The sequence below is a fragment of the Quercus robur genome, chromosome 1, assembly GCF_932294415.1.
Source record: "Quercus robur chromosome 1, dhQueRobu3.1, whole genome shotgun sequence".
Classification (NCBI taxonomy): Eukaryota; Viridiplantae; Streptophyta; class Magnoliopsida; order Fagales; family Fagaceae; genus Quercus; species Quercus robur.
Genome location: NC_065534.1, coordinates 43,661,497 through 43,687,572, shown reverse-complemented (window position 1 = coordinate 43,687,572; position 26,076 = coordinate 43,661,497). Strand labels below are relative to the sequence as shown.

Sequence of the window (26,076 nt, the reverse complement as noted above, 5' to 3'; positions counted from 1 at the left end):
CAAAATATAAGAAGACCTTAACTTCCTAGCTCGCTAGCTAGGTAAGATTTTTGATTTGACAAATAAGCATAATATGCATGTGTGTCCACATGCATGCAGTGCTGGGTCAATGGGTGAGCCAAATAGGCAACCGTCTAAGGCCCCCAATGAAAAAAGGTTCCTAAATTTTTACCAATAGAAATATTCTTATACCAATAAAAATATTAATTAAGCCCTAAATATTCATCAATAAATAAAAAGTAGTTTTTTTTTATCGCAGAAAAACCAGTTAAAGAAAACTATTTTCATTAGATGGGTCAATCATTTAATCTCTCATAGATAAATGTTGAAAGAACTCATTAATCTTCCACTAGTAAAAAAATTTATACTCAAATTTTATTTATTCAAATATATAACTTTATTAAATTTTCAATCATAATTTTTTAGTATTTAGTAACTTCATTCAATAAATAGTGTTTATTTTAGTTGTATAGTCATTGAGTAATGTGATGGGTTCATTTTAATTTGTAATTTTTTTCTAAAAAAATAGATTTTAAATGGAAAAAAAAACCAAAAATAAATATTCTATTAGTATTCAAAGTATAAGAATAGAACTCACTTAAAGTAGTCGCCTTAAGCCCCACAATATCTTGAGCCGGCCTTGCATGCATGCCCTCATGCTTCCCCTTTTTGGCATGAAAGTTGCAAAGTAGGTTTCGGTAGAGAGAAAGTGGATTCTATTTCTATACAACCAGACCAAATCTTTTATGGAATATTGGCATCTATTTCCTTTTATGGAGAAGTTTTTTTTCTTCTTTGTTAAAAAATAACAAAGAAGAAATTGCACCACCGCACACCTTTGGGGAGGCAAGTGCCGGAGTTCAAGTTTTCAAGAGAGAGTTTCACACACATATACACTTAAATTAAGTTGTAGTAGAATTTCTATCTTGTATAAAAAATAAAAACAAAAAAGAAATTGCAATTTCTCATTTTCTTGAATAGGAGGTCTTTTCATGGGTCAAAATTATTTTATTTGTGAAAAACAAGGAAGTTTTACATTTTTGAGAATAAAGCTTCCCTTTTTCTTTTAATGCAATATTTTACGGTAAAAGTTAACTAATGCTTTAGTGAACCATTTTAGGAAAAATTTTATGAAAAAAATGAAGAAAAAAGAAAATAATTAATATTTTAATAGATTTTTCTATTTCTCTTGAAATTGGAATCAAAATTTTTTTTAAATAGTTTATTAACAATTATTCTAAAAGCAACCAACCATTAACATGACAAAAAGTGGATCCCACAAAATACACAACACTAGCAACAAATTGACAACCCTGTTTACCAAACCTTGCCATAGAAGTCTCTAGCGAATCATTGGACAATAAGTTAAAATGGAGGAATCAGATAATCCTGAATTAGGTGATTAGAATATTCTCAAGATATTAAGGATATTCTTTCATTTCAATAATATTCTCTGTTCAATAAACATTCATAAACTATTTTCAGGAGGTTATTGGCTTTGGGTCCATATTTTGTTTTTGCATTTGATATTGGGACTACCAACAACTAATAAGGTGGGGATTAACCATCATCATAATAATAATAATAATAATTAAGGTGGGGATTAGCTGACATAAATAGTAAATCTAGAATTTTGTGCAATATGATTTGTAGCTTAATTATTTGTCCAGGGATAGTTGCATCTATTCTGACTGCACCCTTCTATTAGTAATCTAAGCTTTTAGGTACCCATCATTCAAACTTTGAGACAAATTCTTAACCAAAAAATTTATTTTAAAAAAAAAAAAAGATGAAGTAAATCTTTTGTATTGACAAAACAAAATTGATATTTGACATCATTTGAATTGGTAGGTACTAAATTATTATTGAATTAACATGCACCAGGATATTAACTCTGCTAAATGAAGGTCAACTTGAAATGCCTGTTTCCCACAATGGTCACAATTCAAAAAAGGTAAACAAAAAATTTATTTTCAAATTTGAGAATATAAATTTATTTTTGTTTCTCGATCAAGAAACAGTATCAGTGTAGTAATCAGATGAACTACAAGGACAATATATATATATATATATATATATATATATATATATATTATTAATTTTCAATACTGACTGTCACTATCCCAATGTACTCCAGATTTTACAGTATGTGTCCGCAAACAACAGGGGAAAATAACAGAAGAAGTCAGAATGATGTTGATATCTTATAAAACTATCTATTAAGAAAGGTTTTGATTACAAAAACTTTTACATGCTATGAAAATTAAAACACAGGAGAAGTGGTGGTAGTGTGGGTGGAGGACGATGTGGCTGGAGAATTAGAACAACCTCTGTTTCCACCATGGCTAAACCTTTCATCAGATTGTGATGAGGGATCCTTTTGTAATCTTTGGATTTGGGATGAGGATGCCGGTTGGACTGCAGGCACAGCAGCCATTGGAGCATAAACCTCCCCTGATGTTGTTGTTGCAGTCACTGCCGCTGAATACTCGGGTGGTTGCACCCATATACCTCCCACAACTACAAATTGAGGTGCCTGCGGATTGCCATTATTGTGGATTGTTGTTGGACTTGGTCTTCTTGTGTGCAACCGATATTTCTGAAAATATATATATATATATATATAAAAGATGATCAAGATTAATTAGGCCATGCTTCCAATGCATTATATTACAAAAAATATTTCAGAAAAAGCAATCACATATCAAAATCCTTGTTGTTCAATTACAAAAAGATATCTCGGATTCAAATCCCTACTCCCTCCCTGTTGTATTTATTGATCATGTATAGAGCACACAAAGATTAATATAAATTGTACCACCATAATTGTCTCAACATAAAAGAAATCCAAATAAGGTTTTATATGGAACTATTATAATTTTATCTTAAGCCAAATTTATCTCCTATTATATTTCCTGGATCTCCTATTAATAACATTACTTTGCATTAACTTTTCCTAAAAGGCAAAACAAAATTAATACTCCTTTAGGATCTCAATTATGCACTCGTCCAATTGCAGTGTCTTTCTCAAAAAAACTAATTTCCATAACAGAAATTCATCAAAATTCGCCAATGCCAAAACAAGTTAATCAATAAACTATAATAAGTAAATAATAATAATCAGAAACACACAAACCTGTAAATGGCTTTTGACTTCATCATTTGTAAGCCCATCAACCTTCATTAGCTCCCTAATTTGCTTAGGTGTCGCAGCTGAAATTTTAAAACAATCACAACCCCACATCAATTTTAAACCCATATGCAATTCAATTCCACGCAACCCAAATTAAACTCCAAAAAAAAAAAAAAACGCACACATACCATGTGAACCACCAAGTTGGTGAAGGGCATTCACAAACCGCTTGTGCAACTCAGGGGACCAATTCCTTCTCTGCTTTCTCTGACTCTGTCCATCTTTCTCATCTCTTCTTTCACTCCCTCCGCCTCCTCCTCTTCCTCCGGAGGCTGTCTCCGCCGATGAACTTGTCGTAGCCACCGCCACCGCCGGTGCTGCCACCGGTGCCTGAGCAGGCAATTTTCCGACCACAGACACATTACTCTTCCCAACACTTTTCTCTCTATGAAAAGGCTGGAAAGCCCCACCATTTCTCTTCACCTCCATCACTGTTGTCTTTCTAGGCACATCCTATAATACCCACATTCAAAAACCAAAAATTAACTCAATTTCCCATTCTTTTTCTTTCACTTGAAAATTTCTAACCAACCAAACAAGACACAAATTTTTATTATTTATTTACCTCTTTAAGTGGTGGATCTGATGATGGGTGCCATAACTGAACTGATCTAAGCCAATCCGATTTCTTCTTATCATTATTATTATCGTTGTTGTTGTTGTTGGTTTTCTCTCTCTTATCCTCATCATGTGAGTGTTCTTCCTCATCATCATCAGACAAATCCGAAGACCGTTTCATCGGAATGAATTCCTCAAACGCCGGAACTACTTCATTCGACGTGGTTTGCTCCGAACTCTCAGATTGTCCATGCAAGTTATTCTCTGTTGTGGTCCCTGACATCTGTTGCCTACACGCATCAATAGCTGAAACCCAAATACCCAATTAATCAGAAATCCATATATAATTACCATTTATCAACAACAAAAAAGCCCAGTTAGTACCTTGGTTAACAAGTTCAAGGCAAAGAGGAAGTTCACGCTGAAAGACTTGGATCTTACGGCGCTCTTCTTCTAAAGCTTCAACGTACTCACGAAAGCCTAAACCGCCATGCTGCATTTTCTCTGTGTAATAGTCCATCAAGCAGAGGGGTTTGTTGCTTTTTGTTTGATTAAAATGCTAAGAAGAGAAGAGAAGGGGTTGAAATAGAAAGAAAGGAAGGAGATGGAATAATATAAGCGAGTGTGTAGCAGTGTTTTGTTTTGTGGAAGCATAGAATATAGATAGATCCGACCAAGGAGAAAACAGGCTCACAAACACGAATCTGGGATCTTAATAGAATCAGAAAAAGGAATAAACTTGTAAACCAAGCTTTAAAATTAAAAAAAATAAATAAATAATAAAAAAGCAGCAGAGAAAGAAAAAAAAAAATTAAGATCGATCGAAGGGTGTAGAATGTAGATAAAAAGAGAGAGAGAGAGAGTTGAGTAGCGGGGGAGATTTCAAAGTCGGGGCGTCGCATACAAAAACGAATCTTTGATGGGTCTTCCTTTCTTACGCTTCTAGTCTTGTAGTCTTGTAGTCTTGCAAGAGAGATATAGATTGAATGAATATTCGAGGCTGTGATTCGCTTTTAGTCGTTGGCCTGGCAATGACGTCACCTTGCCACCCATACACACCTTCTTCTTTTTTTTATTGTCTATCAGATAAGATCAATGACTCTCTCTCTCTCTCTCTATTCTTCTTTGCTGTTCTTTTATGTTTCTTTTGTTAAATTGGGGGAAAAAATTTTAATTAGATAAATATAAAAATTATCCTTAAAAAAAGAAAGTCAACTGTTACCCTAAGTGCATTAATTTAAAAGATATATTTAGAAAAATTTTATGAAAAAAAATAAGTGATTTTTTTTTTATTTACTATGAAAGTAGTATAAAAATTTTCATAAAATAATTTATTAACAAATATTTTAAAAAAAATACACCCATTAATAAGGAAAAAAAAAAAAACTTCAATTTACTTTCCAAGTTCAAAGTATATTTTGGGATTTTTAAGGATATTAACTTGATATTTGAGAGTTTTGTTAATATAACTTTTTTTTTTTTGAAATTTCAATTTGCTACTATATATATAAAATAAAATAAAATTTTACTTTTCCAAAAGTACAAATCATAGTTAGGATTTTTAAGGATATTAAGATCATATGTGAAAGTTTTTGCTAATACATCCTTTTTTTAGCGTGTATCTTTACAATGTAATTGTGTTGTTCTAACTCTTGTTAGTGCTCATGTTGTCCTAGTTCTAGTTCTTATTAGTGCCTCAAAATAGAATGGTCATTGTTTGGTTAGAAAAATGTTCATCTTTCTTTTTCCCATTATACAACATGATTTTGAATAAATAAAGTCTATTATCACTTTTGCTAAAAAAAAATGTCATGTGAAAGTTATAAGTCTTCTACTCTTTCTAATAGTTTGTTTTAAATGTAGAAGTGTCATAGCGACTACATTATGATAATTATAAGAAAGTGTTGAGATAGGCCAATAATAGATAAATAACAATTAAAATGGAGAAGGAAGCAAAAAAAAGTAACAAAGTTTTTAAATATTATTAAGTGATATTTTTGCCTAAGAAACAAATTGGATACTCTTGATTTTTTATTTTTTTAAGAAATTTTGATACTACTTAACATTAACCCAAAACTTAAATTTTTTATTAAAAAAAAAATTGAGAAGAAGAACCCAAAACTCAACTTAGTTTTTGTATTTCATAACAAATTTTTTTTTTTTTTTTTAGAGATGGTTTCAACATATAACGTCTACTTCTAATTATTACTCATTTATCTTCAAATCAAAACACCAATAAATTTTTTGTATAGAGAGAAATTAAAATTTTATCAATTAAACTAACTGAAACCAACAATTATAATATATTTTAATAATGAATGTAATCTAGAATTTGATTGGGTTTGGTTGAAAAAGAATATGATTGGGTTAATTAGGTAATAGTTTTTATTATCTAGTTGGAATATACCTCGAGGTTCCAAAAGAAGGAAGGGGAATCTTTTGTGATCATGCACACGCATGTCCACTCCGCGTATGATTAAGTCTATGTGAAAGGAAATTTAATAAATGTGGCTTTCCACGCTCAATAAGAGCCAACCACCTAATCTATTCCTATTCCTACTATTCCCTATGTTTAGGGTTTTGTGTAATCATATCTTTTTTTCGTTTCTTAATAACAAATTATAGATTGACATGATTCTCAAAAAAAAAAAAAAAAAAAAAAAAAAAAAAAAAAAAAAATTATAGATTGACAACATTTTAATAAAAAATTTTAAGTTCCAAATTATTACCAGTTGTTATTGCAAGTAAAAAAATAATTTTAGTAACAGGTATGAATTATAACGGGTAACAATCTACCCGTTCAAATTTGTTAAATGTACATCACTTGAGAGAGTTTCTCTAACGCTAAGGAAGCTGGCTTCCACCAAACTTCCCTTAGGTAGTAGAATTGGCATACCTTCTTATTAAGGTTTTTTTAGTTCCTCAAATAACATGGTTATCTGTAGGGTTTGTGGGCTATTTCTTTTTAGGGTTCATGGGAAACAAAGAGTGTTCTTACTGCCTTGTATTGCTTACGTAGTGTAGCTCAATTCTTGCTATGCAATGGAGAGTTTGACAAAGCATTCGAGTACTCTTTCCTTTAATGACCGTGAAGGGGGTAAGGTACATCTGAATAAGGAGAAAAGCAGTTCAAATTTTGTCATTGCTGATGATGTCGAAAATATCACCAATAAGTCACACAGCACTCACGACTCAAAGTGAACCTGCACAACAAAAACAATCAAAAGAAAACCTTAGAGAGCGCCGGTGTGGTGCCGGCCAAATACTCTCCGAAGGTCAAGTTAGAACTATTCTCACAACTCTAGAGTGCTAGAGAGGGTAAATTATGCGTACCTTGATTTGCGAGGGTATTGAAGCTTTTATAGTAGAAGAAAATCGGTTTCCCTTCCTTGGACTAGAAGTCTTTTCCTTATGGGACTCTTCCTCTAACAATCCCAAGCGTGATGGACAAGTATTTCCTTGTAGAGTGGGTTTTCACTAAGGCGGATCTTCTAGAATTCTCTTTGTGCGAACATCCTGATTTTCCTAGGGTTCCCTCGGATTCCAAACGTGTACACCAAGTATTTTAAGTGACGCTAAGTCCTCGGCCCACGCTTAATATTGGCCCATGAGTCCGAATCCGTCAGGCCCAATGTTCCGCGATTTCTTACCCCATCAATTGCTATGAAGTTTTTGACAATGTGTGCCTCAAACACTAAAGTAATTGTGAAGACCTTTAGTTCGATATGGAAGTCAGTCAATGGTTTTAAAGTTCGTAATGTAAGGGATCACATTATTTTCTTTATTTTTGATAATGAGCAGGAAGCGGAAAAGATCCTTGATAGCGAGCCATGGAGTTTCAATAAGCATCTTGTTATGCTGCAACGATACGATAAGAGCACGCTGTGGGCGCAATGCACACTAATGGGTGCTCCTCTTGGGGAGTATGCCTCAGCCGAGTGGACCAAGGCGGAGAAAATGAGTCACCACCTAGTTTTATGGTCTAGAAACTAAGAATATAGTGCCCTTATGTGGAAGGACTGATCTTACTACCAAAGTATGGGTTCGAAGTTTAGGTACGATTTTGGAAAGGTGTTAGGCACCCAAAACCACCCAACCCATGGGTCGGCTTCCACTCATTGTGTCTTACATCTTAATCTCATTAAAGACACATTCAATATTGCATTCTATACTCACACACACCAGCATACATCTAAGCATACAACATGGCATTTCATCCTAAACCCTAACATACATCTATCATGCTTCTCATACCATCACAAACCCTAGCATATATCTATCATGGTAATCATCTCATCTAAGGCAGCAAACAAATCAAGGCAGAAACGTAGGCATGGCAACAAGGTATCAATCATCAAATATATCCTAAACATCTAGACATGAAATCAAGCATCAAACAAACATACCCATCATAAAAATGCATGTTCATGTGAATGCATGGCTTACCTCACTGCATCACAGCACCCATGGCATCAATGCATGATCATGTTATATGCATGTTCATGGTAAAACAAAGAAAACATAAGAGAAAACCCTAATCTAGCATTTTAAAGGCAAACAAGTATTTAAACAGAGGAACAGAGACTTAAAAACATACAAGAAAGTTAAAACGGAGATATATTATGTAAAAAGAAATAAAGAAACAGAAGCAGAAAATTCAAATTAGGGTTTCAGGACACGAGTATGCATGCGCATAAATAGGCCCGGTACGTAGGCCAGTTGTATGCGTACGCATATTTCGAGCCTGTGTACGCATGTAGGAAGCAAGTGTGCAAGCACACGTAGACATGTTCTGAAGAACCCTAACCCAGAAAACAAGAACAAAGAATAGAGCAAAACTTTAAAACTACAAATCTAACAACCTAACATACTTTAAAACAGAAAACAACATAAACCTAAACTAAACAAACATATTAACATATGAACAAAGCAATAAAACAGATTAAAACATCATCAAAAAGAAGAAATGAAAAGAAAAAGTTTAAAACTCAATACCTAAAACAAGAAGTTCTTCAAGCTTGATTTTGACCGTTCCCCTCAGTCAATCTATTCACAATCAAATACAAAAGTGATTAGTAATCTTAAACTCAAAAGATCAAGACTAGAAAATGTCTCAATCAAAAGAAAATTGACTTAAGCATGTTTTGTGAAAAACTCCCTATTTGATTCACTATTTTAAAATTAAAGACATTCAGTCTACTTCAAGTTTTTTTTGAACTCATTCTTTCTCTCATACTAGGAGGCAGGACAATTCTATAGCTCATGTTTTAGCTAGGAGAGCGAGAAACTCTTTTCCTTTAGACGTCTGGATGAAGTCTGTTCCATCGGACTTAGTTCATTTGGTTAATTCTGACTTTCATGTGCCTTAAATATTTTTTTTCTTTTGGAGTTAATGAAGTAGTTTGGATTCTTAAAAAAAAAAAAAAAAAAGATTTGTTACATGTGAATAATATTTTCACAATAAATTTTAAATGGTATTTTTTTTTTCATATATCTTTAGAGTATACTTTTTTTTTTTTTTTTTTTTTTGGAGAAGATTTAGGGTATACATTATTAGTAAACCATTTTTAAAAACTTTTTATAGAAAAATGAAAAAAGTGATTAAATTTTTTCACGTACTTTTCAGTTTCTCATAAATAGTAATATATACTCTCAGAGCACATATATACCCTTAAGAGCACATATTAACTGGACCTTTTTTTTAAAAGAAGTCATAAGTTGTTAGTAGTTCTAATCTATCCATCACTGATTTTTTTCCCCCCTGCTGAAATAACTAGTAACAACTTGTCACTTAAAAGTTGTTGTAAAATTGTTATGACTTAACACTTCTCTTCTTTTTTTCTTCTTTTTTTTCCTTTTTGAGTAACGCTATGTGAACAACATTTTCATAACAAATATTAAGAGTAACGCTATGTGAACAACAAAAATTAAGAGTAACACTATGAGAACAACATTTTCATAACAAATATTAAGTAGTAGATGTTAGTAGTTCTAATATGTCAAATCGACAACCAGTAACATCCTACAATCAATCTAGATTATTTGCGTAGCAATCTTCTTTTAAAGTTTATTTTCTTCCTACAGTACTCATCACACTTCCTTCTCTTCAAGACCGTTTCTTTACGCAAATACATTCACCTTTAATTCGAATAATATTATCACTTATGGGTTCTAGTTAGGTTAACGGGTAAAATCTCTGATTATTGTATAAGAGATCTGGTGTTCAATCTGCCTACAACAAACTGATTGGTGTCTTGATCTGATGATAAAGAGTTATCATCAGGAGCAAATGCTATAGGTTGAAACTCTCAAAAACAAAAGAATAATCTTATATGAGATTTTTATATAGAACTTGTACAAATTCTAGGCAAAGAATAATCCAATCATGTATATTAAACAATTACGTTTAAATTGTAGAGAATATTACCTCTCCTTCAAAGAATAGCCAATTAGAATTTAGAATTTAGAATAAAGCATCTGAAGGTTTTTAGTACTCATATATATATATATATATATAATAGTAGACTCATAATTTAATCTTCACACAGCATGACAATTGAGCAGGTGAAATATTTTAGGTAGCACGATGAAAAGAATGGTAGTAAGATTACAAAAAGAGCTACCCTTAAAAAAGAAAAAGGAAAAAGGAAAAAAAAAAAGAGAGATTTACCAAAAGAGCATTGAACTTCAAGCTTAAAAGGCAATTGGTCAAAAAAAGAGAAAAAAGGATTCGCAAAAGAGAATTAAGAAGGTTGAAACTTTTTTTTTTTTTTTTTTTTAATTTTAGAAGCAAGAAGGTAGAAACTTAAAAGCCAATTGGTCCCACCACACACACAAAAAAAACAAAACAAAAACAAAAAGGCATTACCATATATGGATAAACCCATTACTGTTTCTTGTTTTTGTTTTTCCTAACAAAATGATACATATGTGCTCAGTATCCAACTACGCAGCATCTTCTGCTCAACTCAACCATTGAATTCTCGCTCTCAAGGAAAAAAAAAAAAAAAAACTCAACCAAGAGAAGAAGAACCATGGGTGGCGCTAGATGTATTTCAGGGGGTTCAAATCAACCCCGACTTTTTATTAAAAAATACTATATATATAATTTTTTTTTACTAGTATAATTTATCATTAAAATTATTTTTGCACACGTGACTTAAATCTTGCACACCCTGATCATAAATCAACTTTTTTTTTTTTCCTCAAATCACTAACTTTATAACAAAAAATTATTATAACATGATAACAATACACATACATGTATCAAACCCTCTGTATTTCCTGAATATTAAATTATATTAAGTTATATTATATTTACACTATACATGCATATATCATACACATTCGCATATATCATACACATACACATCACAATTCACACAAATTACTTTATAACAAAAAAGTAATAATAATGCACATATCATACACATACGCATAACTAACAAATACTCACTCTTTACTCTTAGAATCAGAGATATCGAGATAGTCAAATAGAGAAGAGAGATGAAATGAGATTCAAGCATTTGATTAGTTAAGTAGACACTTAGTGTATTATTGATGTATGGATGTGTGTGGTTGTGTTAGTCAATAATTCATACAATGCAAGTGAGATGAGTTTTGCCATTTAGTTTAAAATATTTTTATAAAAACAATGACAAATAGATAGTGACAATTGCATTAAAAAAAAAATGTTATACAAACTCAATAAAATAAAATGGTCATATCTACCCACATTGACAATAGATAATAACGATTGATAATGAATTATCATGTGATAATTTCAAAATATAAAAACTCATAGAAGGATATTGTAACATTTTATGTATTTGCAACTGTTATTTTATTTTATTTTATTTTTTGGTCGATAACTAAATATATTTAATTTTTCTTTTTATTAAATTTTGTTTACTCTAACTTTCTAAATGACCCCCTAAAAAATATTTCTGGGGCCGTCACTGAGAAGAACAGCTCAGTAAAGTAATTTGCTTTAGACAATCAAGTGAGGATAATGATGAATTCAGCATGGAGAGTAATTTAAGAAAACTGTTTTCCATTAGGGTAGCGTTGATTAGAGACACCAACTTGCACAGACATCCATTCACACAAGTAAAAAACATCTAAAATCATGCCTTGAAAATACGATTTTGTGCTACAATCGTTTCATTAATAACTACCCAAAAAAAAAAAAAAAAAAAAACTTTATAAAGAAAATAAATCCAAAAACGAAGTACGCACTAAAAAACACCCTACCTAAAAAATATATCCATTCTCCTTTCAATAACACATTAGGACTGACTTAAGCATCGAAGCATTGGTGGCCAACACTTGTGTGTGTCCTCTAGTTGACTTCATTTGTAAGAATCCACTCTTCGAGTCTTCTGTGACACCCAACCAAGTATTTAGTTGGCGCCATTTGTGGGAATCAAATATTTTGCCAATGATAAAGGTTGTATAGCTCAAACACGTTCAGTGGACACTCACCAAAATACCACCACCAGGCCGGCAAAGAGCCAGAATGCTTTAGAACGATCCATTAAGAGTAGCTACACTCGAACAATACGTGACACACTTGATCCAGAGTGTGCAACAACTGGTGCATCAAAACCAAGACTTGACTCAGAGTCTTCTCCCTCCTTAGGGAATTCCTCCACACGACCTCAATGAAGAAGAATATATGACGCCCTTGAAAGGACTGATGAGCCACACGGAAGCCACCATCATGAAGTTAAGGCCTAGCCGCAAAAGTCATTGGGCAGAAGAATCATAAATGTCTTCGTATCGGACAAGTTGTCTAAAGAGATTATTGGCGTGATAGTTGAAGCCATGAAAAGGAAGATTTCTACAGCAGTAGATGACTTGGTGCATAACAAAGATTTGCCCTTCAGCCCTGATGTAATGAGGTACCATTTATCTCCAAAAAAAAATGCCTCAAGGTTGTTCCTAACGACATCATATGAAAAGAATTCGAAATTACTTTAAGGGTTCAACCAAAGTACGGTTCAAAATGCTGAAGCTTGGGAAAGTAGGTTCATTCGCCAAGTTGAGAAACTTATTTGTTATTCACTTCATTAGGGTCAAAGACATTGGAGAAAAGCCACTTACATTTACAATATCAAGAAGAATATGGGAGAACCTTTACAAGACCATGTGAGTAGGTTTAATAAAGATATGTTGTAAATGGATGAAGCAAATGAAAAGATAGTTGACTTGAGTAGGAGACTTGCAGACTAGGAATCCTGCGCAAAAGATTCACTAATTACACACAATGAATACTCTCTTGAGTAGCTCCTCATTTGGTTTATGAGTCCAAGTTCTTTTCTTACAAGCAAAGTAAATTTTTGAAAGTCTGTTTAAGAACCCTAGGTTCAGTTATGTAAGACACAATCCGAATTAATCATAAATTTCTCATGAAATTCTTCTAATTAGCTGGTACTGACTCCTAGGTTTTCTATCTTTTTTTTCCTCTTTTTTTTTTTTTATTACATTGTTTTGGTTTGTCCTGCATCAAAGATTAAGATCCTACCTGACTTCCAAAATATCAAACATCATACATGTCTGCATATCAGAGGATCACTAACATTCTATTCTTTTATTTGGATAGACTATAGTTCTTCGACAATAGACAAATTATGTGCATAGGAAAAACAAAATAGGCAAATGAATTAATATGTACATCATCTAAATATACGGTAGTTTCATATATACGGTAGTTTCATTTATACAGTAAACATATATGGATGCACTAGGGAAGATATGAGGGTGACTGGACTTCTAGTGGTATACCAGGAGTAGGCTCTAATACCTGAACATCTGGTATTTCCTTTGACAATAGCTCCTGCATTAGAAAACAATTCAATTCTCAGTTACTTGTCACATTTGCAGGATAAATGTATCTAAGTTTCTAACAGTGTTTAACAAAAAAAAAAAAAAAAATGAGAAATAAGCAAAGATGAGAGAAATTCTGCAGTAATCAAATTTTGAGACTGTTTTTTTGGTAAGTAATTTTTTGTGAAAATACCATACAGAAATGCTAGAATTTCGTGTCCCACTATCCCTCAAACATTCATCAATTGAAACAGAGCTAATTACTGCAATAATCAAATTTCAAGATTGATTTTAGAAAAACTATGGACACAAAAGGCCAAAACCAACTCCCCCGCTCTACCTCAAACTGATTTCCAGTTGAAACAAGAGTTATAAAGCTACACTGTTTTCAGACGAAAGCAAAGAGAACTTAATTGGATTCATAAATCCACTTTGTATTCCCTTGAAACTCCCATTGGAAACCATATCTGAAAATGAGAGGTGAGACATGGCTCTATTACAATGTTAGACATGTTAGAATTATAAGGACTAAACAACGTTAATTTATGTGTTTCTACTTTCTCACTCTCTCCTCTCTCTCTCTCAGAATCACAACATCAATTCCAATGTGATATCTGATCTATGTCTCACCTTTCCTTAACATAACTCATTTTATTCGACAAAGCAACAAGTTTACCGCGTGGAAGTAGTCTTTGTCATCTCCTGAGGTAGTTGTAAGGTAAAATAGTAAAAGGTTCATAAATGCGTAGAAATTGGGAAAAGAAAATTTTGAAACTCAAATAAATGGCATAAACCCTCAACTTCGACTAACTCAACATGGTTATCAAACATTTGGAAAATGTTGAGATAGAGGAGACTTGGTACCTATTTGTTGTAAATGTAGCCAACAAAAAAAAAAAAAAAAAAAAAAAAAAAAACTGCTTGCTGGTGAAAGCTTCTTATTTGTATTCTGAAAGCAATGAAGAAGAGAGGCCCGGCTACCTCAAATTAGTCAGAAATATTGTTTCCGGTTAATTTTTATTGCTGTTTTAGATCGACATGGGTGGATTTCGTAGTTTTTTTATTGAATCGAAGTTGTTTCATTTGGTGGTTGAGGAAGGGGGGAACTTTTTTTGCCTTAAGATTGTTGAAAGGGGGAAGTATTTCATGCAATCAGTTTTTATGGGTAGGAATGCAGCACGTTGGTTAATGCAAAGCTTGGAACACACGGTGATTGGGGTCAACCCCAAACACTTCTTCACGTTCAGGGAAGGAGACGTTGCATACACAGTGCAACGGGGCTTTAACTCGTTTGGGCAATACTTGTTAGTAACAGAGTTAAAAGTTGGCGGGAGGAGAAGATCGATCATTATTCCTGCAGGCAAGGCACAACAAGGTTGGAGGGCCTTTGGAATTGAATTAAGGAGAATGTTGAAACCTTCTCATTATGCGTTGGGTGGTTCAAAAGCTTTCCCGTACAAGTCTAAGTTGGGTTCAGAGGTTCACCCTTCTCGGTCTTTTGTTGAAACGGTTAAAGCGTCTATGCAAGGAAGGAAGCATTTGTACCAGCCCTCCATTAGAGAGACAGAGGAGATTAAAGTAGTGGAGAACACAACGCCGCCTCCGATAGACGAAGCTGGGATGCAGGTGGTGGCTTTTGAAGTTCCGGTTGATAATACTATACCGATTGCCATGGGTGGTGAGGAGGGGAGCCACCGTGGTATTAATGGAGATGCTAAGTTTAAGGAGAAAATCCCGGAACAAAATAATTTCAGATTGAATAATTTGAATTTGAAAGAGTTTGGTTCTGGTAGGGAGCATCAAATTAGGAGGTCTAGCTGGTTAAGGAAAGGTTTGATTGTGGAAGTAAATGAATTTGGTAAGAGGCGGGTGTCTTGGCAACGTTACAGGGGTGATAAGCAAGCTGTAAAGTGGGTGGCACGTGAGGAACTTTCTGCCCAGGTTGGTATTAAGGGAATGGGAAATGGGCTTTCTGAAGCCCATACTCCTGGGTTGGGTTGCTCAGGCCCACTGATGCATAGCCCTTTTTCTTTTGAGGCAGGGGATTGCTCCAAGCATTCCCAATATAAGCCCAGCCCAGGTTCTACGGGCCCAATTGTTGAGGATGGTAAGGTAGAGTCAAGATCCTCAGACCTGAGCTCAATCTCGGTTGGTGCGAGTGATAGTATGTTCCTGGCGAGCTCGGTGCTTGAGTCCCTACCACCAAGGTCGACGGCGATGGCTCCGATGGGTGAATTGGGTTCGAGCTGTTCCGTATCGACACCGGTAGTTCCTGGCGGGAGTGGGTCTAGCATCCAGGTGAGCCCGAGCTGGCTTACCCAGTCCCCCACCTTGCCGGTAACGGCAACGGAAGTGGTCCAGGCCACTGACGAGCTGGGTTCTTCACCTTTAGCTCCGATATGCCCCTCGTTGGAGCCGGCGGAGACGAGGGTGTTGCCTTCAGGGGACCCGGTAGATAAGATGGTGGAGAACTCGTCATCTCCGGCGGCGACGAAGCTAGTGGAGAAGTTGTCATCTCCGGCGGCGACGATAGTTGAGGCTGATGAATTATTGGGTAAGGAGGTAAGGGTGACGGGGCATGAGGATTCTGACTGTAAGGTGGTATTTAATGCCTCTCCTACTATTAGGGAATTGGTCAGTGAGTTGGATAAATCATGGGGTAATTCCAAAGAGTGGATGCTACAATTGCGGGATGGTCGACAAATAGTGATTCCGCTATCTCTATATCGATCTCCAGAGAGTGTGTCGGATTGCTCAGTTACTGATCTAGAGACTGGAACAGACAATGATTCTTTTAGCAATGACGGTCAGATGGTTAGCTGGGCAGAGGACTGTGATGGGTTAGTTGATTCGTTGTCTATTGTTAATGAGGCAGAGGAGGAGTTGTGTGATTTTGATGAGAGGTCGATGATTTGGGAGTGTAGTGGCAAGCCTTTAGTTGTGGTTCCTTTGGCCACAGAAGCTCCTTTGGAGTTGGAGTGTAGTTCTGAGCTGGGGGTTGGGTGTAAGGAGTCAGTTGATGGGAATAATTTATCACAATGGGTAACAAATCGGATTAAGGTTTTTAGAAAATCAGTGGGCACTTCTTTGGAAGGTTTTGAGGAGCAGATTACGGGACTACTGCTAGCTATAGAGGCTAGGAAAAAGAATAAAAAGCTCAAGGCAGTAGATGATCAAATGAAGCATGGCAAGTCGGGGCAGAAAGGTCAGCGGGAGTTGAAAAATTTATTGACCTCTATGAATGTTGAGGTTGGTTCAATGAAATCAAGGATTGCAAGTAAGGAGCGGGCTGTGGTGGTTCATCAATGAATTTGAAGATTATTTCCTGGAATGTTTGAGGGCTGAATGATAGGGATAAAAGGCTTCGGGTTCGTAATATGGTCAGGAGATGGGGGCCAGATGTTATTTGTCTTCAAGAAACTAAAATGGAGTTGATAACTAGAGCTGTGATTCGCAGTTGGTGGAGGGGTCAACATGTTGATTGGTCTTATCTAGGCTATTGTGGAGCTTCTGGAGGGGTGTTACTGATGTGGGATACACGGGTTGTTAATAAAGTGGAGGAAGCTGTGGGGCGATTTTCGGTTTCTTGTAGATTTACAAATGTGTCAGATCAGTTTGTCTGGGCATTTACAGGTGTTTATGGTCCTAATTCTGTGAGAGACAGAAGGTTATTATGGGAGGAATTGTTTGGTTTGAATAGTTGGTGGAATGTTCCATGGTGTGTGGGTGGTGACTTTAATGTGGTAAGGTTTCCATCCGAGCGTTATGGTTCTACCTCCTTTACTGCTGCTATGCGGGAGTTTTCCAATTTTATTTCTGAGCAAGGCCTCATTGATATTCCGCTTCAAGGGGGATCTTTCACTTGGTCTAATACTCGTGAAGTTGCTTCGAAGGCTAGGCTGGATAGATTTTTGTTTTCGGCAGATTGGGAGGATAAGTTTCCATCTGTTTCTCAAAAACGCTTGCCTAGGCTGTTATCTGATCACTTCCCGATTGTTCTGGAGGGGGGTTCCTTTCAAAGAGGTAGGAGGCCATTTAGATTTGAGAATATGTGGCTTCAAGATGAGGGTTTTGTGGAGAGGGTGCGGTCTTGGTGGGAATCTTATAATATCATAGGAGCTCCGAGTTTTGTTTTGGCCAATAAATTGAAGCTCTTGAAAAATGATTTGAAGAAATGGAATGTGGAGGTCTTTGGAAATGTTGAAGATCGGGTGAGAAAATTGTGGCAAGAGCTCAGTGATTTAGAGATGATGGAGGATAGTCGAGCTTTATTGGAGGAGGAAAGGCTGGAGTTGGAGAGAGTTCGAAGTGAATTAGAAAAAGTTACTTTGATGGAGGAAATCTGTTGGAGGCAGAAGTCTAGAGTCCTTTGTATTAGGGAAGGAGACAGGAATACCAGATTTTTTCATCGTATAGCTAATTCTCACAGAAGATTTAATTCCATTGATAGGCTTATGGTGGATGGAGAATTGTCTTCAGATCCGGAGGCTATGGCAGGTTGTATTTCTCATTTTTATAGGCAACTATATGCTGAAACTGTGGATCATAGACCTTTATTAGATGATGTGGAGTTCTCTTGTATCTCGGAGGAAGATGCACTTTGGCTAGATAGGCCATTTGATGAGGAAGAGGTGTTTGGGGTGATTAGTGATTTTAAGGGTGATAAGGCTCCTGGCCCGGATGGCTTTTCTATGGCGTTCTTTCAGTCTTGCTGGTGTATTTTGAAGGCTGAAATTATGGCAGTGTTTCAAAATTTTCATACTCAGGCTGTCTTTGAGAAGAGTCTTAATGCTTCTTTCCTTGCTCTTATTCCCAAAAAGGTGGATGCTGTGGAGATTAAGGATTTTCGGCCTATTAGCTTAGTTGGTGGGATTTATAAGATTATTTCTAAGGTGTTGGCCAATCGTCTTAGAAGGGTGGCACATGGGCTTATTTCAGATTCTCAAAATGCATTTGTGAAAGGTAGACAGATTTTGGACTCTTTTTTAGTTGCTTCAGAATGTATTGATAGTAGATTGAAGTCAGGGGTTCCTGGAGTGCTGTGTAAGTTGGATGTGGAGAAGGCATATGACCATGTGAGTTGGGGTTTTTTAATGTATATGCTGCAACGCTGTGGGTTTTCTGAGAAATGGAGAAAATGGATAATGTGTTGCATCTCTACGGTTAAATTCTCCATTCTGATTAATGGTAGTCCTTCATATTTCTTTGGTAGTTCTAGGGGGATTCGGCAAGGGGACCCCTTGTCTCCGTTGCTATTTGATATTGTTATGGAGGGTTTGAGTCGTATGTTGGATGTGGCTGCCACTACTAGTCAGTTCTCAGGCTTCTCTGTAGGTAGTACGGCTGATAACTCGGTGATGGTGTCTCATCTTTTATTTGCTGATGACACTCTTATTTTTTGTGATGTTGTTCCTACACAAATAGCTTGTTTGAGAGCAATTCTTGCTAGATTTGAGGAGGTATCAGGTTTAAGGATTAATTTAGGGAAATCTGAGTTGGTTCCTATAGGGGTGGTGCACAATATGGATGTTCTGGTGGGGATGTTGGGGTGTAGGCAATCCTCTCTTCCATTGAGATATTTGGGGCTACCGCTAGGAGCTAAATTTAAGGAGTTATCAATTTGGAATCCTATTTTGGAGAAGATGGAAAGGAGATTAGCAGGGTGGAAGAGGTTGTATCTATCTAAGGGGGGTAAGGTAACTCTTATTAAAAGTACTCTTTCCTCCTTACCTACATACTTCCTTTCCCTTCTGCCTTTACCTGGGAAGGTGGCAAATCGTATCGAGAAGTTACAACGAGATTTTTTGTGGAGTGGTATTAATGGTGATTCTAAATTACATTTAGTCAGTTGGGCTCAGGTTTGTAAGCCGCTGCAGGTTGGAGGGTTGGGTATTAGACGATTGAGGAGTTTTAATTCTGCCTTGTTAGGAAAATGGTTATGGAGGTATGGCATGGAGACTAATGCTCTTTGGAGGAGGGTTATCGAGGTGAAATATGGGAATGATTGGGGTGGTTGGTGCACGAAAAAAGTGACCAGTGCTTATGGTGTTAGTTTGTGGAGACATATTAGGAGTGGTTGGATGAGTTTTTCTAAATTACTTCTGTATGATGTGGGGGATGGTACTAGAGTGAAGTTTTGGAAGCATGTGTGGTGTGGAGATCGTACTCTGCAAGAGGCTTTTCCGGAACTTTATTGTATTAGTAGAACAAAGGATTCTTCAGTAGCGGAGGTTATGTGTTGGTCAGGTGGGAGGATTCATTGGGATGCCAAATTTCGTCGTCCTCCACAAGATTGGGAACAAGAATCCTTTGATCTGTTTATGGATATGGTGTACTCTTCGACGGTACGGGGTTTGGGTCCGGATCAAGTGTGTTGGAAGCCAGCAAGGAGTAAAGGTTTTGAGGTTAGAGGATTCTATCTTTCCTTCTACCCTCCTACCATCTTATCCTTCCCTTGGAAGATGATTTGGAAATCGAAGGTTCCTCCAAGGGTAGCTTTCTTTTCATGGTCTGCTTCCTTAGGTAAGATTTTAACAACAGATAACCTTCGCAAACGACATGTGCTCGTTCTTGATTGGTGCTATATGTGTAAGAATTGTGGGGAGTCAGTGGATCATCTTCTTCTTCATTGCCCCATTGCTTGTGAGTTGTGGTCGTTGGTGTTTTGTTTGTTTGGAATTCATTGGGTTATGCCTCAGAAGGTTATTGAGTTGTTTGACTCTTGGCAGGGGAAGTTTGGACGACATAGAAACATAGAGTTGTGGAGAATTGTGCCTCATTGCTTGTTATGGTGTCTTTGGCGCGAAAGGAATGCTAGAAGTTTTGAGGGTTGTGAACGCTCTATGTTAGAGATTAAGTCTTTTTTTTTACACACTCTACTCGATTGGAGTGTGGTTTTTTGTCATTTTTCTTGTTCTTCCCTTCCTGCTTTACTTGATCGTTGTAATCTTGGTTTTTGATTTATGCCCCCATAGTACATTCCCAATGTACTCGGGTTGGCTGTTTTTCTTTTTTTAATAAAATTTTCGTTACTTATCAAAAAAAAAAAAAATGTAGCCAACAAAAGTGGGTTTATGCAAAATAGAATAAACAATAGCGCAAGGAAGACAAATTTACATGGTTCGGTATTAGGCTTACGTCCACAGATGGTGTCAAGGAGAAAGTTTCACTAAGAAAATAGAGAGATTACAAAGTGGCACAAATGCACTCTGACAAAAGCCCCAAAAGTCAGCTACCGTTTTGTGTTGAAAACCCACACCAAGCAGAAAAAGAATAAACCAGTCTGAAAACAAGTTAATGCTTGCAAACCAACATACTAAGGGAGAACAATCCTATGGGATGCACATCACGTGCGCTGGTGAACCTCATTCTTAAATTCAACTATTCAAGCCACATTTTAACAGAAAGTATATGGTACAACCACAAATTAGACTTAGAAAAAGGTTAAAAAGGTTTCCACTGCTATTATGTCTAGAACAGCAGAAAATTTAATAAAAAAGAAGCAACAATATTGTTCAGAAGCATAAATTATTATACAAGTTAGAAAAATAGTTAAGCGAACAAATTCATAATTTCCTAACAGTTTAAGATTTTAGGACAATCAGTAATTTACCATGGTATTTTAGTAAGTGGTCCAAAGTTCGAACCCTATCTCCACTCTAGCTCCCATTTAAAAAGTTCAAAAAATCCTACATGTTGAGCCCCACTTATCAAGGGGGATTATAGGCCCACAAATGAGGGGGGTGTTAGAATAATGTTTAAGTTATTAAATTCACCATTTCCTAACAGCTTAAATTTTTGGGAGAATCGGTGATCTATCAACACACTACCATAGCTTGCCTAAGAAAAAAAAAATTAAGGAAGAAAGACAGACTACCTTTGTACTGTGCAAGACGTGGGCAAGATGTGGAAATGGTAGGGCTATGCTGGTCACATTCAACTTATAATATGAACTTACTTCTATGGAAAAGAAAAACCACAACCAACCCCCCTCCCCCCCAAACAAAAAAAGAAGGGAAAAAAGGATGGAATGCGGTGTTATTTGATATGATATACTAGTGTAGTAAATAAATCATGAAGAAAAAAAACTTAACACATAAGAGTCATCTAGTCTTTAAAATTGACCTTAAATGATTCTATGGTTCCCTCAGCTTGAATTATACTAGCAAGAAGCCCTTTGCTATCAAGGTCCCCATTTTTCATTGGCACAATGAACCTACAAAATGAGGGAAGGAAATCAATAAAAAAGTTAACTACTATAAAATTATGGTGTTTAGCTGCCCAAGAGTATGCAATGGTTCTGTACTTGGCATGCAGAAGCCTTGCAAGTCGAACTGCATCTTCTTGTCCTGAAACCAAAGTAAATTTAGGCAGAAGTTGCTTTATGACTGGTGTGATAACAATGTCAGCCCTTTCCTTTTCCAGCAAATCCTTGTTGTATACACAGTGGGGTTCATAGTAAAGAGTCAGTTGGCCCTGAGTTGAATTGACAAGATATCTGATCACATATTACATCAAAAGGAATAAACTTCAAGTTAAATATCCATTTAGCTAAGATTATAACATATTAGCGCATAGGGCATACGTATACAAAGATTTATTTCTTGGAAATCAAATCCAGTAGGGTCTAACATTTGAATTCACAACAGCATACAAAAAGTGTGATAAAGTTTTACCCATTCTCAGGGCGCTGCCATGGAGGACCTAGAACTGGCCCTGCAGTAGCCTGAACTCTGACTTTAGAACCGTTTATTGCTTCAATAACAGAGCTCTGACCAGGTTCTATGTATGTGACCTGAAAATTCAGGAACTAACTTTGAAAATTGAAATGGAAATGCTTCAATGGATCAACACAGTAATGAGTATGATTGCTATGTTATCTCATATGTCAGTGCAACATGTTAAATATAAATGCACATTCAGACATTCACAGGAATGGTAATAATAGATCTTTCCATTTACCATTAAGAAGCATATTCTGTGGAATAAAATCTGAGAATATTACTTAAACTCAAATTTTCCTAATTGCTTATGATTTTGGTTGGCTAATGAGGCACCATAGATTTTTCTCATAAAAACTGAACTTACTTGTGAAATTTACAGGAAACAATTTGGAGGAAGATACAAGAGAACGGACCTTGAAAGTTGTGAAACTTTTATGCCATTCTAGATAAGGGACAATATCAAATGACAAGAAATTACAACTTTCCTTTACTCTCCAGCATTCTTGTCCCATTTAAATACTGCCTACATACAGAAAATTGGCTTCTTTTCATAATTTACACCTTTCAAGCATCATGCAATATACATCTTCAAAAATCCCATGATGAAGATATAATAGGGCACTGTTAAGGTGTCCAGTTGGAACTGGTTCGCAGCCTTTTCCATCATGATCAAGCTCAAGTATTCCAGCTGACTACATAAATTAATATTTTAGATAACTATGTCTTCTTCTTTTTTTTCTTTTCTTTTTTTTCTTTTCTTTTTTTCATTTTAAGCTTTAGAAATTTATTTAATTCTTTAGCTTATTTGTGCTATGCTCTTCTTCCAGGGGAAGAATATTAAATAATTTGAAAATACAAAATATGCTTCTTCTAGGAAACTTACTACTTTCAATAAGGCCTTATTGGGGAAATGGTTGTAGCGGTTTGGGAAGGAAGAGGATCGGTTATGGAGGAGGGTGGTAGCTTCAAAATATGGGGAATATTGGGGGGGATGGACCTCAAAGGTGGGTAGGGGAGTTCAAGGGTGTGGTTTGTGGAGAAGTATTCACATGGGATGGGAGGATTTTAGCAAAAATTGTCAGTTTGTTGTTGGGTTGGGGAATAGAGTGAGGTTTTGGCAGGATGGGTGGTATGGGGATCAACCTTTTCAATTGGCTTTCCCAAGGCTGTATGGTATTGCCATTGATAAGGAGGTATCTGTAGAAGCTTCTTTGTCAAGGTAGGGGGCGGAGGATAGAAGAATTTGGGATGTTCGTTTTATTCGAGAATTTAATGATTGGGAGATGGATGAAGGGCTGCATTTTCTTCATATATTGGGAGCTAATACTCCTCCAATGGATGTGGGAGACCGGATGAGATGGAAGTTGAAGCCTAATGGGGATTTTGACATCTGGTCATATTATAACAAATTAAGGGACTCTCCCTCAATTGTCTTTCCTTGGAAAGCTACATGGAAAGCAAAGGCCCCTAGGCGAGTTTCCTTTTTTGTTTGGTGTGTAGCTTGGAATAAGATCCTAATGGGTGATAACCTGAGATTGAGGAGATTGGTTTTTGTGGACTGATGTATTATGTGCCAACATTGTGGAGAGACGGTAGCCAACTTACTTCTTCATTATGAGAGGGCTTATCGGTTATGGAGCTTTGTCTTTATAACTTTTGGCTTGTCTTGGGTTATACCTAGATCGATCCCAAATTTGATTTTTAGCTGGTGGAATTGGTTAGGGAAGCACTCATCTCAGATTTGGAATTTAGTTCCACTGTGCATCCTTTGGTGTATTTGGAAGGAATGGAATCGGCGGACTTTTGAGGATTTGAATAGTTCCGGTAATTAGATGCTTGCTTCTTTTAGTGGAACTCTTTTTGATTGGTCTCGGGCATGGGAACTCACGACTAGTGATTCTCTCCCTTCTTTCCTTAGCTCTCTTTCTCTTTGTAATTAATTTGTTGATTGGTTTTCATTTTTTGTTTTTTCTCTGTTTTCTTCTTCTTGTATTTTCTGGGTTTGCTCTATGTTCTTCATGCATAGAGTAGCCTTTCGTGTATATAACATTCTTACTTATCAAAAAAAATAAAAAACAAAAAACTCTTCACTTGTTTCACATAAAGAAACGACATCTTTATGGCATATTAGCTGATCAACGAACACATGAGAATTTAAAATTAATATTGCAATGAAGATCTACAAATTCAATAGCATAGGGAAGTTATTTGATTTCCAGGGATTTAACAAAAAATGAGGTTCCAGATAGAGCAGCATGATTAAGAAGGATTTAAAATTGCATGAAAAGGAAATCAAGAAACAAGCCAAAACAATCACACAGGGAACAAAGCCAATGAGCCTCAATTGTAAGCCAATCTCTTCATACCCCACTTAATGAGAGAGGTTTCGCAAAAAAGAGTAGAGTTCAAGACACACCCTAGATACAAACAAGTTCAATGAATTCCAATATGATATAAGTACCGATTAAGTGTAAAATTTTAACCAAGAACCATCATGCCAATGTTGATGTGCTAATTTATCTTTGGGCATCCATGAAGAATGTTTCAATTGTTCATACATGAATTAAACAGAATATGAAAATTAAAGACAAAATCAGCAAAAAGTCCAAGCTACGATATATACGTACATTGCTGAAAAGGGGATCCAGCAGTGGCCTAGCATTTGGAGTTGCTAAGACTTTAAGATTTGGGAACTTTATAGAGAGCGGTCTCAAGGTATTCAAGTGGCAGTGATCATCAAGGCTTTGCGTGATCAGCAAGCAATCGATTTCAGGAAGATCACTAAGCTGCACAAAGTTTCATACCAGTCACAATAATTCTGTTAATTCCCACAAAAAACTTAACAAAAAAAAAAAAAAAGGATACCTGGAAATTCTTAATGTATTTCTTGGCTGCATCATAAAGCCAGGGAATTCCAAAATCCAAATTACCCACCAAGATTGGATCGACCAGTATTTTCAATCCATCCACATCCCACAACCAAGAATTTCCCTAAACAAAGAATAGTTACTACATGAACGATAATAAAAAGCTTAAGCAAAATTAAGAAAGACCCAGATGAAAAAAACGAAAACCCACCTCTAAGTAAGTGAGTTTGAACACATCAGTGCCAGAAAAATTCGACCCAACTGCGTTCTCTTCAGAAACTACAGCAGAAACAGTCCTATTCAGCCTGCAAGTAAAGTAAAATATCACTAATACTACTTGCATCTCTCAATATGAACTGCAAAGCTAAACACACATATCAGAGAGAGACCTGGGAGTGGAGAGCTTCAATGCGTTGGAACTTGTGCTAACATTTGAGATTGAACGAGTAAGTGAAATTGAGGATAATAAGGGTGTTGAGATTCTACTTGGTTTGCACAAGTGAGGAAGAGAGTTGCACTGAACAATATTGGCCATGTGTGAGTGTGAGTGTGAGTGTGAGTGTGTGATGCTAGTTCCGCGTCTCATGTCATGTCGTTCCCGCTAATGCTAATTACTATTAGTGACTGCCTCTTTGGCAAATTTTTAACCACTCAAAATTCCTCAACGCGCAATCCTTCATTTTTCTTTTAAATAAATCAAAATAGATTTCATTCTACCACTTGCCAATTTACACGATGCAAACCGGTCGGGTTGGGCCAAGTCAAACACGAGGCAAGTTAAACCGATCAAGAGTTAGATCAGGTTCGGATTAGGAACATATAGAGCCTGTTTGGGTAAGCCTTTTTCATCACTTAATTTCCGTCACTCAATTTTCATCACTCATCACTCATTTTTTCACACTCATTT

At 36.0% G+C, this 26,076-nt stretch overlaps 2 protein-coding genes across 2 annotated transcripts; both read right to left on the bottom strand.

Moving 5' to 3' along the window:
• Positions 1-2,191: 2,191 nt before the first annotated feature.
• LOC126690449 (transcription factor HHO3-like) lies at positions 2,192-4,694 on the bottom strand. Its single transcript, XM_050385609.1, has 5 exons — positions 4,136-4,694; positions 3,759-4,057; positions 3,322-3,646; positions 3,137-3,213; positions 2,192-2,599 (listed from the first exon to the last, which is right to left on the bottom strand). Exons 1-5 carry the CDS (start codon positions 4,269-4,271, stop codon positions 2,264-2,266), a joined length of 1,173 nt encoding a protein of 390 aa, XP_050241566.1. The 5' UTR covers positions 4,272-4,694; the 3' UTR covers positions 2,192-2,263.
• An 8,627-nt stretch (positions 4,695-13,321) lies between these two features.
• Positions 13,322-25,748, bottom strand: LOC126690441 (uncharacterized). The gene is made up of 8 exons (XM_050385596.1): positions 25,559-25,748; positions 25,381-25,474; positions 25,168-25,293; positions 24,930-25,088; positions 22,255-22,373; positions 21,885-22,076; positions 21,704-21,794; positions 13,322-13,589 (listed from the first exon to the last, which is right to left on the bottom strand). Exons 1-8 carry the CDS (start codon positions 25,702-25,704, stop codon positions 13,497-13,499), a joined length of 1,020 nt encoding a protein of 339 aa, XP_050241553.1. The 5' UTR covers positions 25,705-25,748; the 3' UTR covers positions 13,322-13,496.
• Positions 25,749-26,076: the final 328 nt, after the last annotated feature.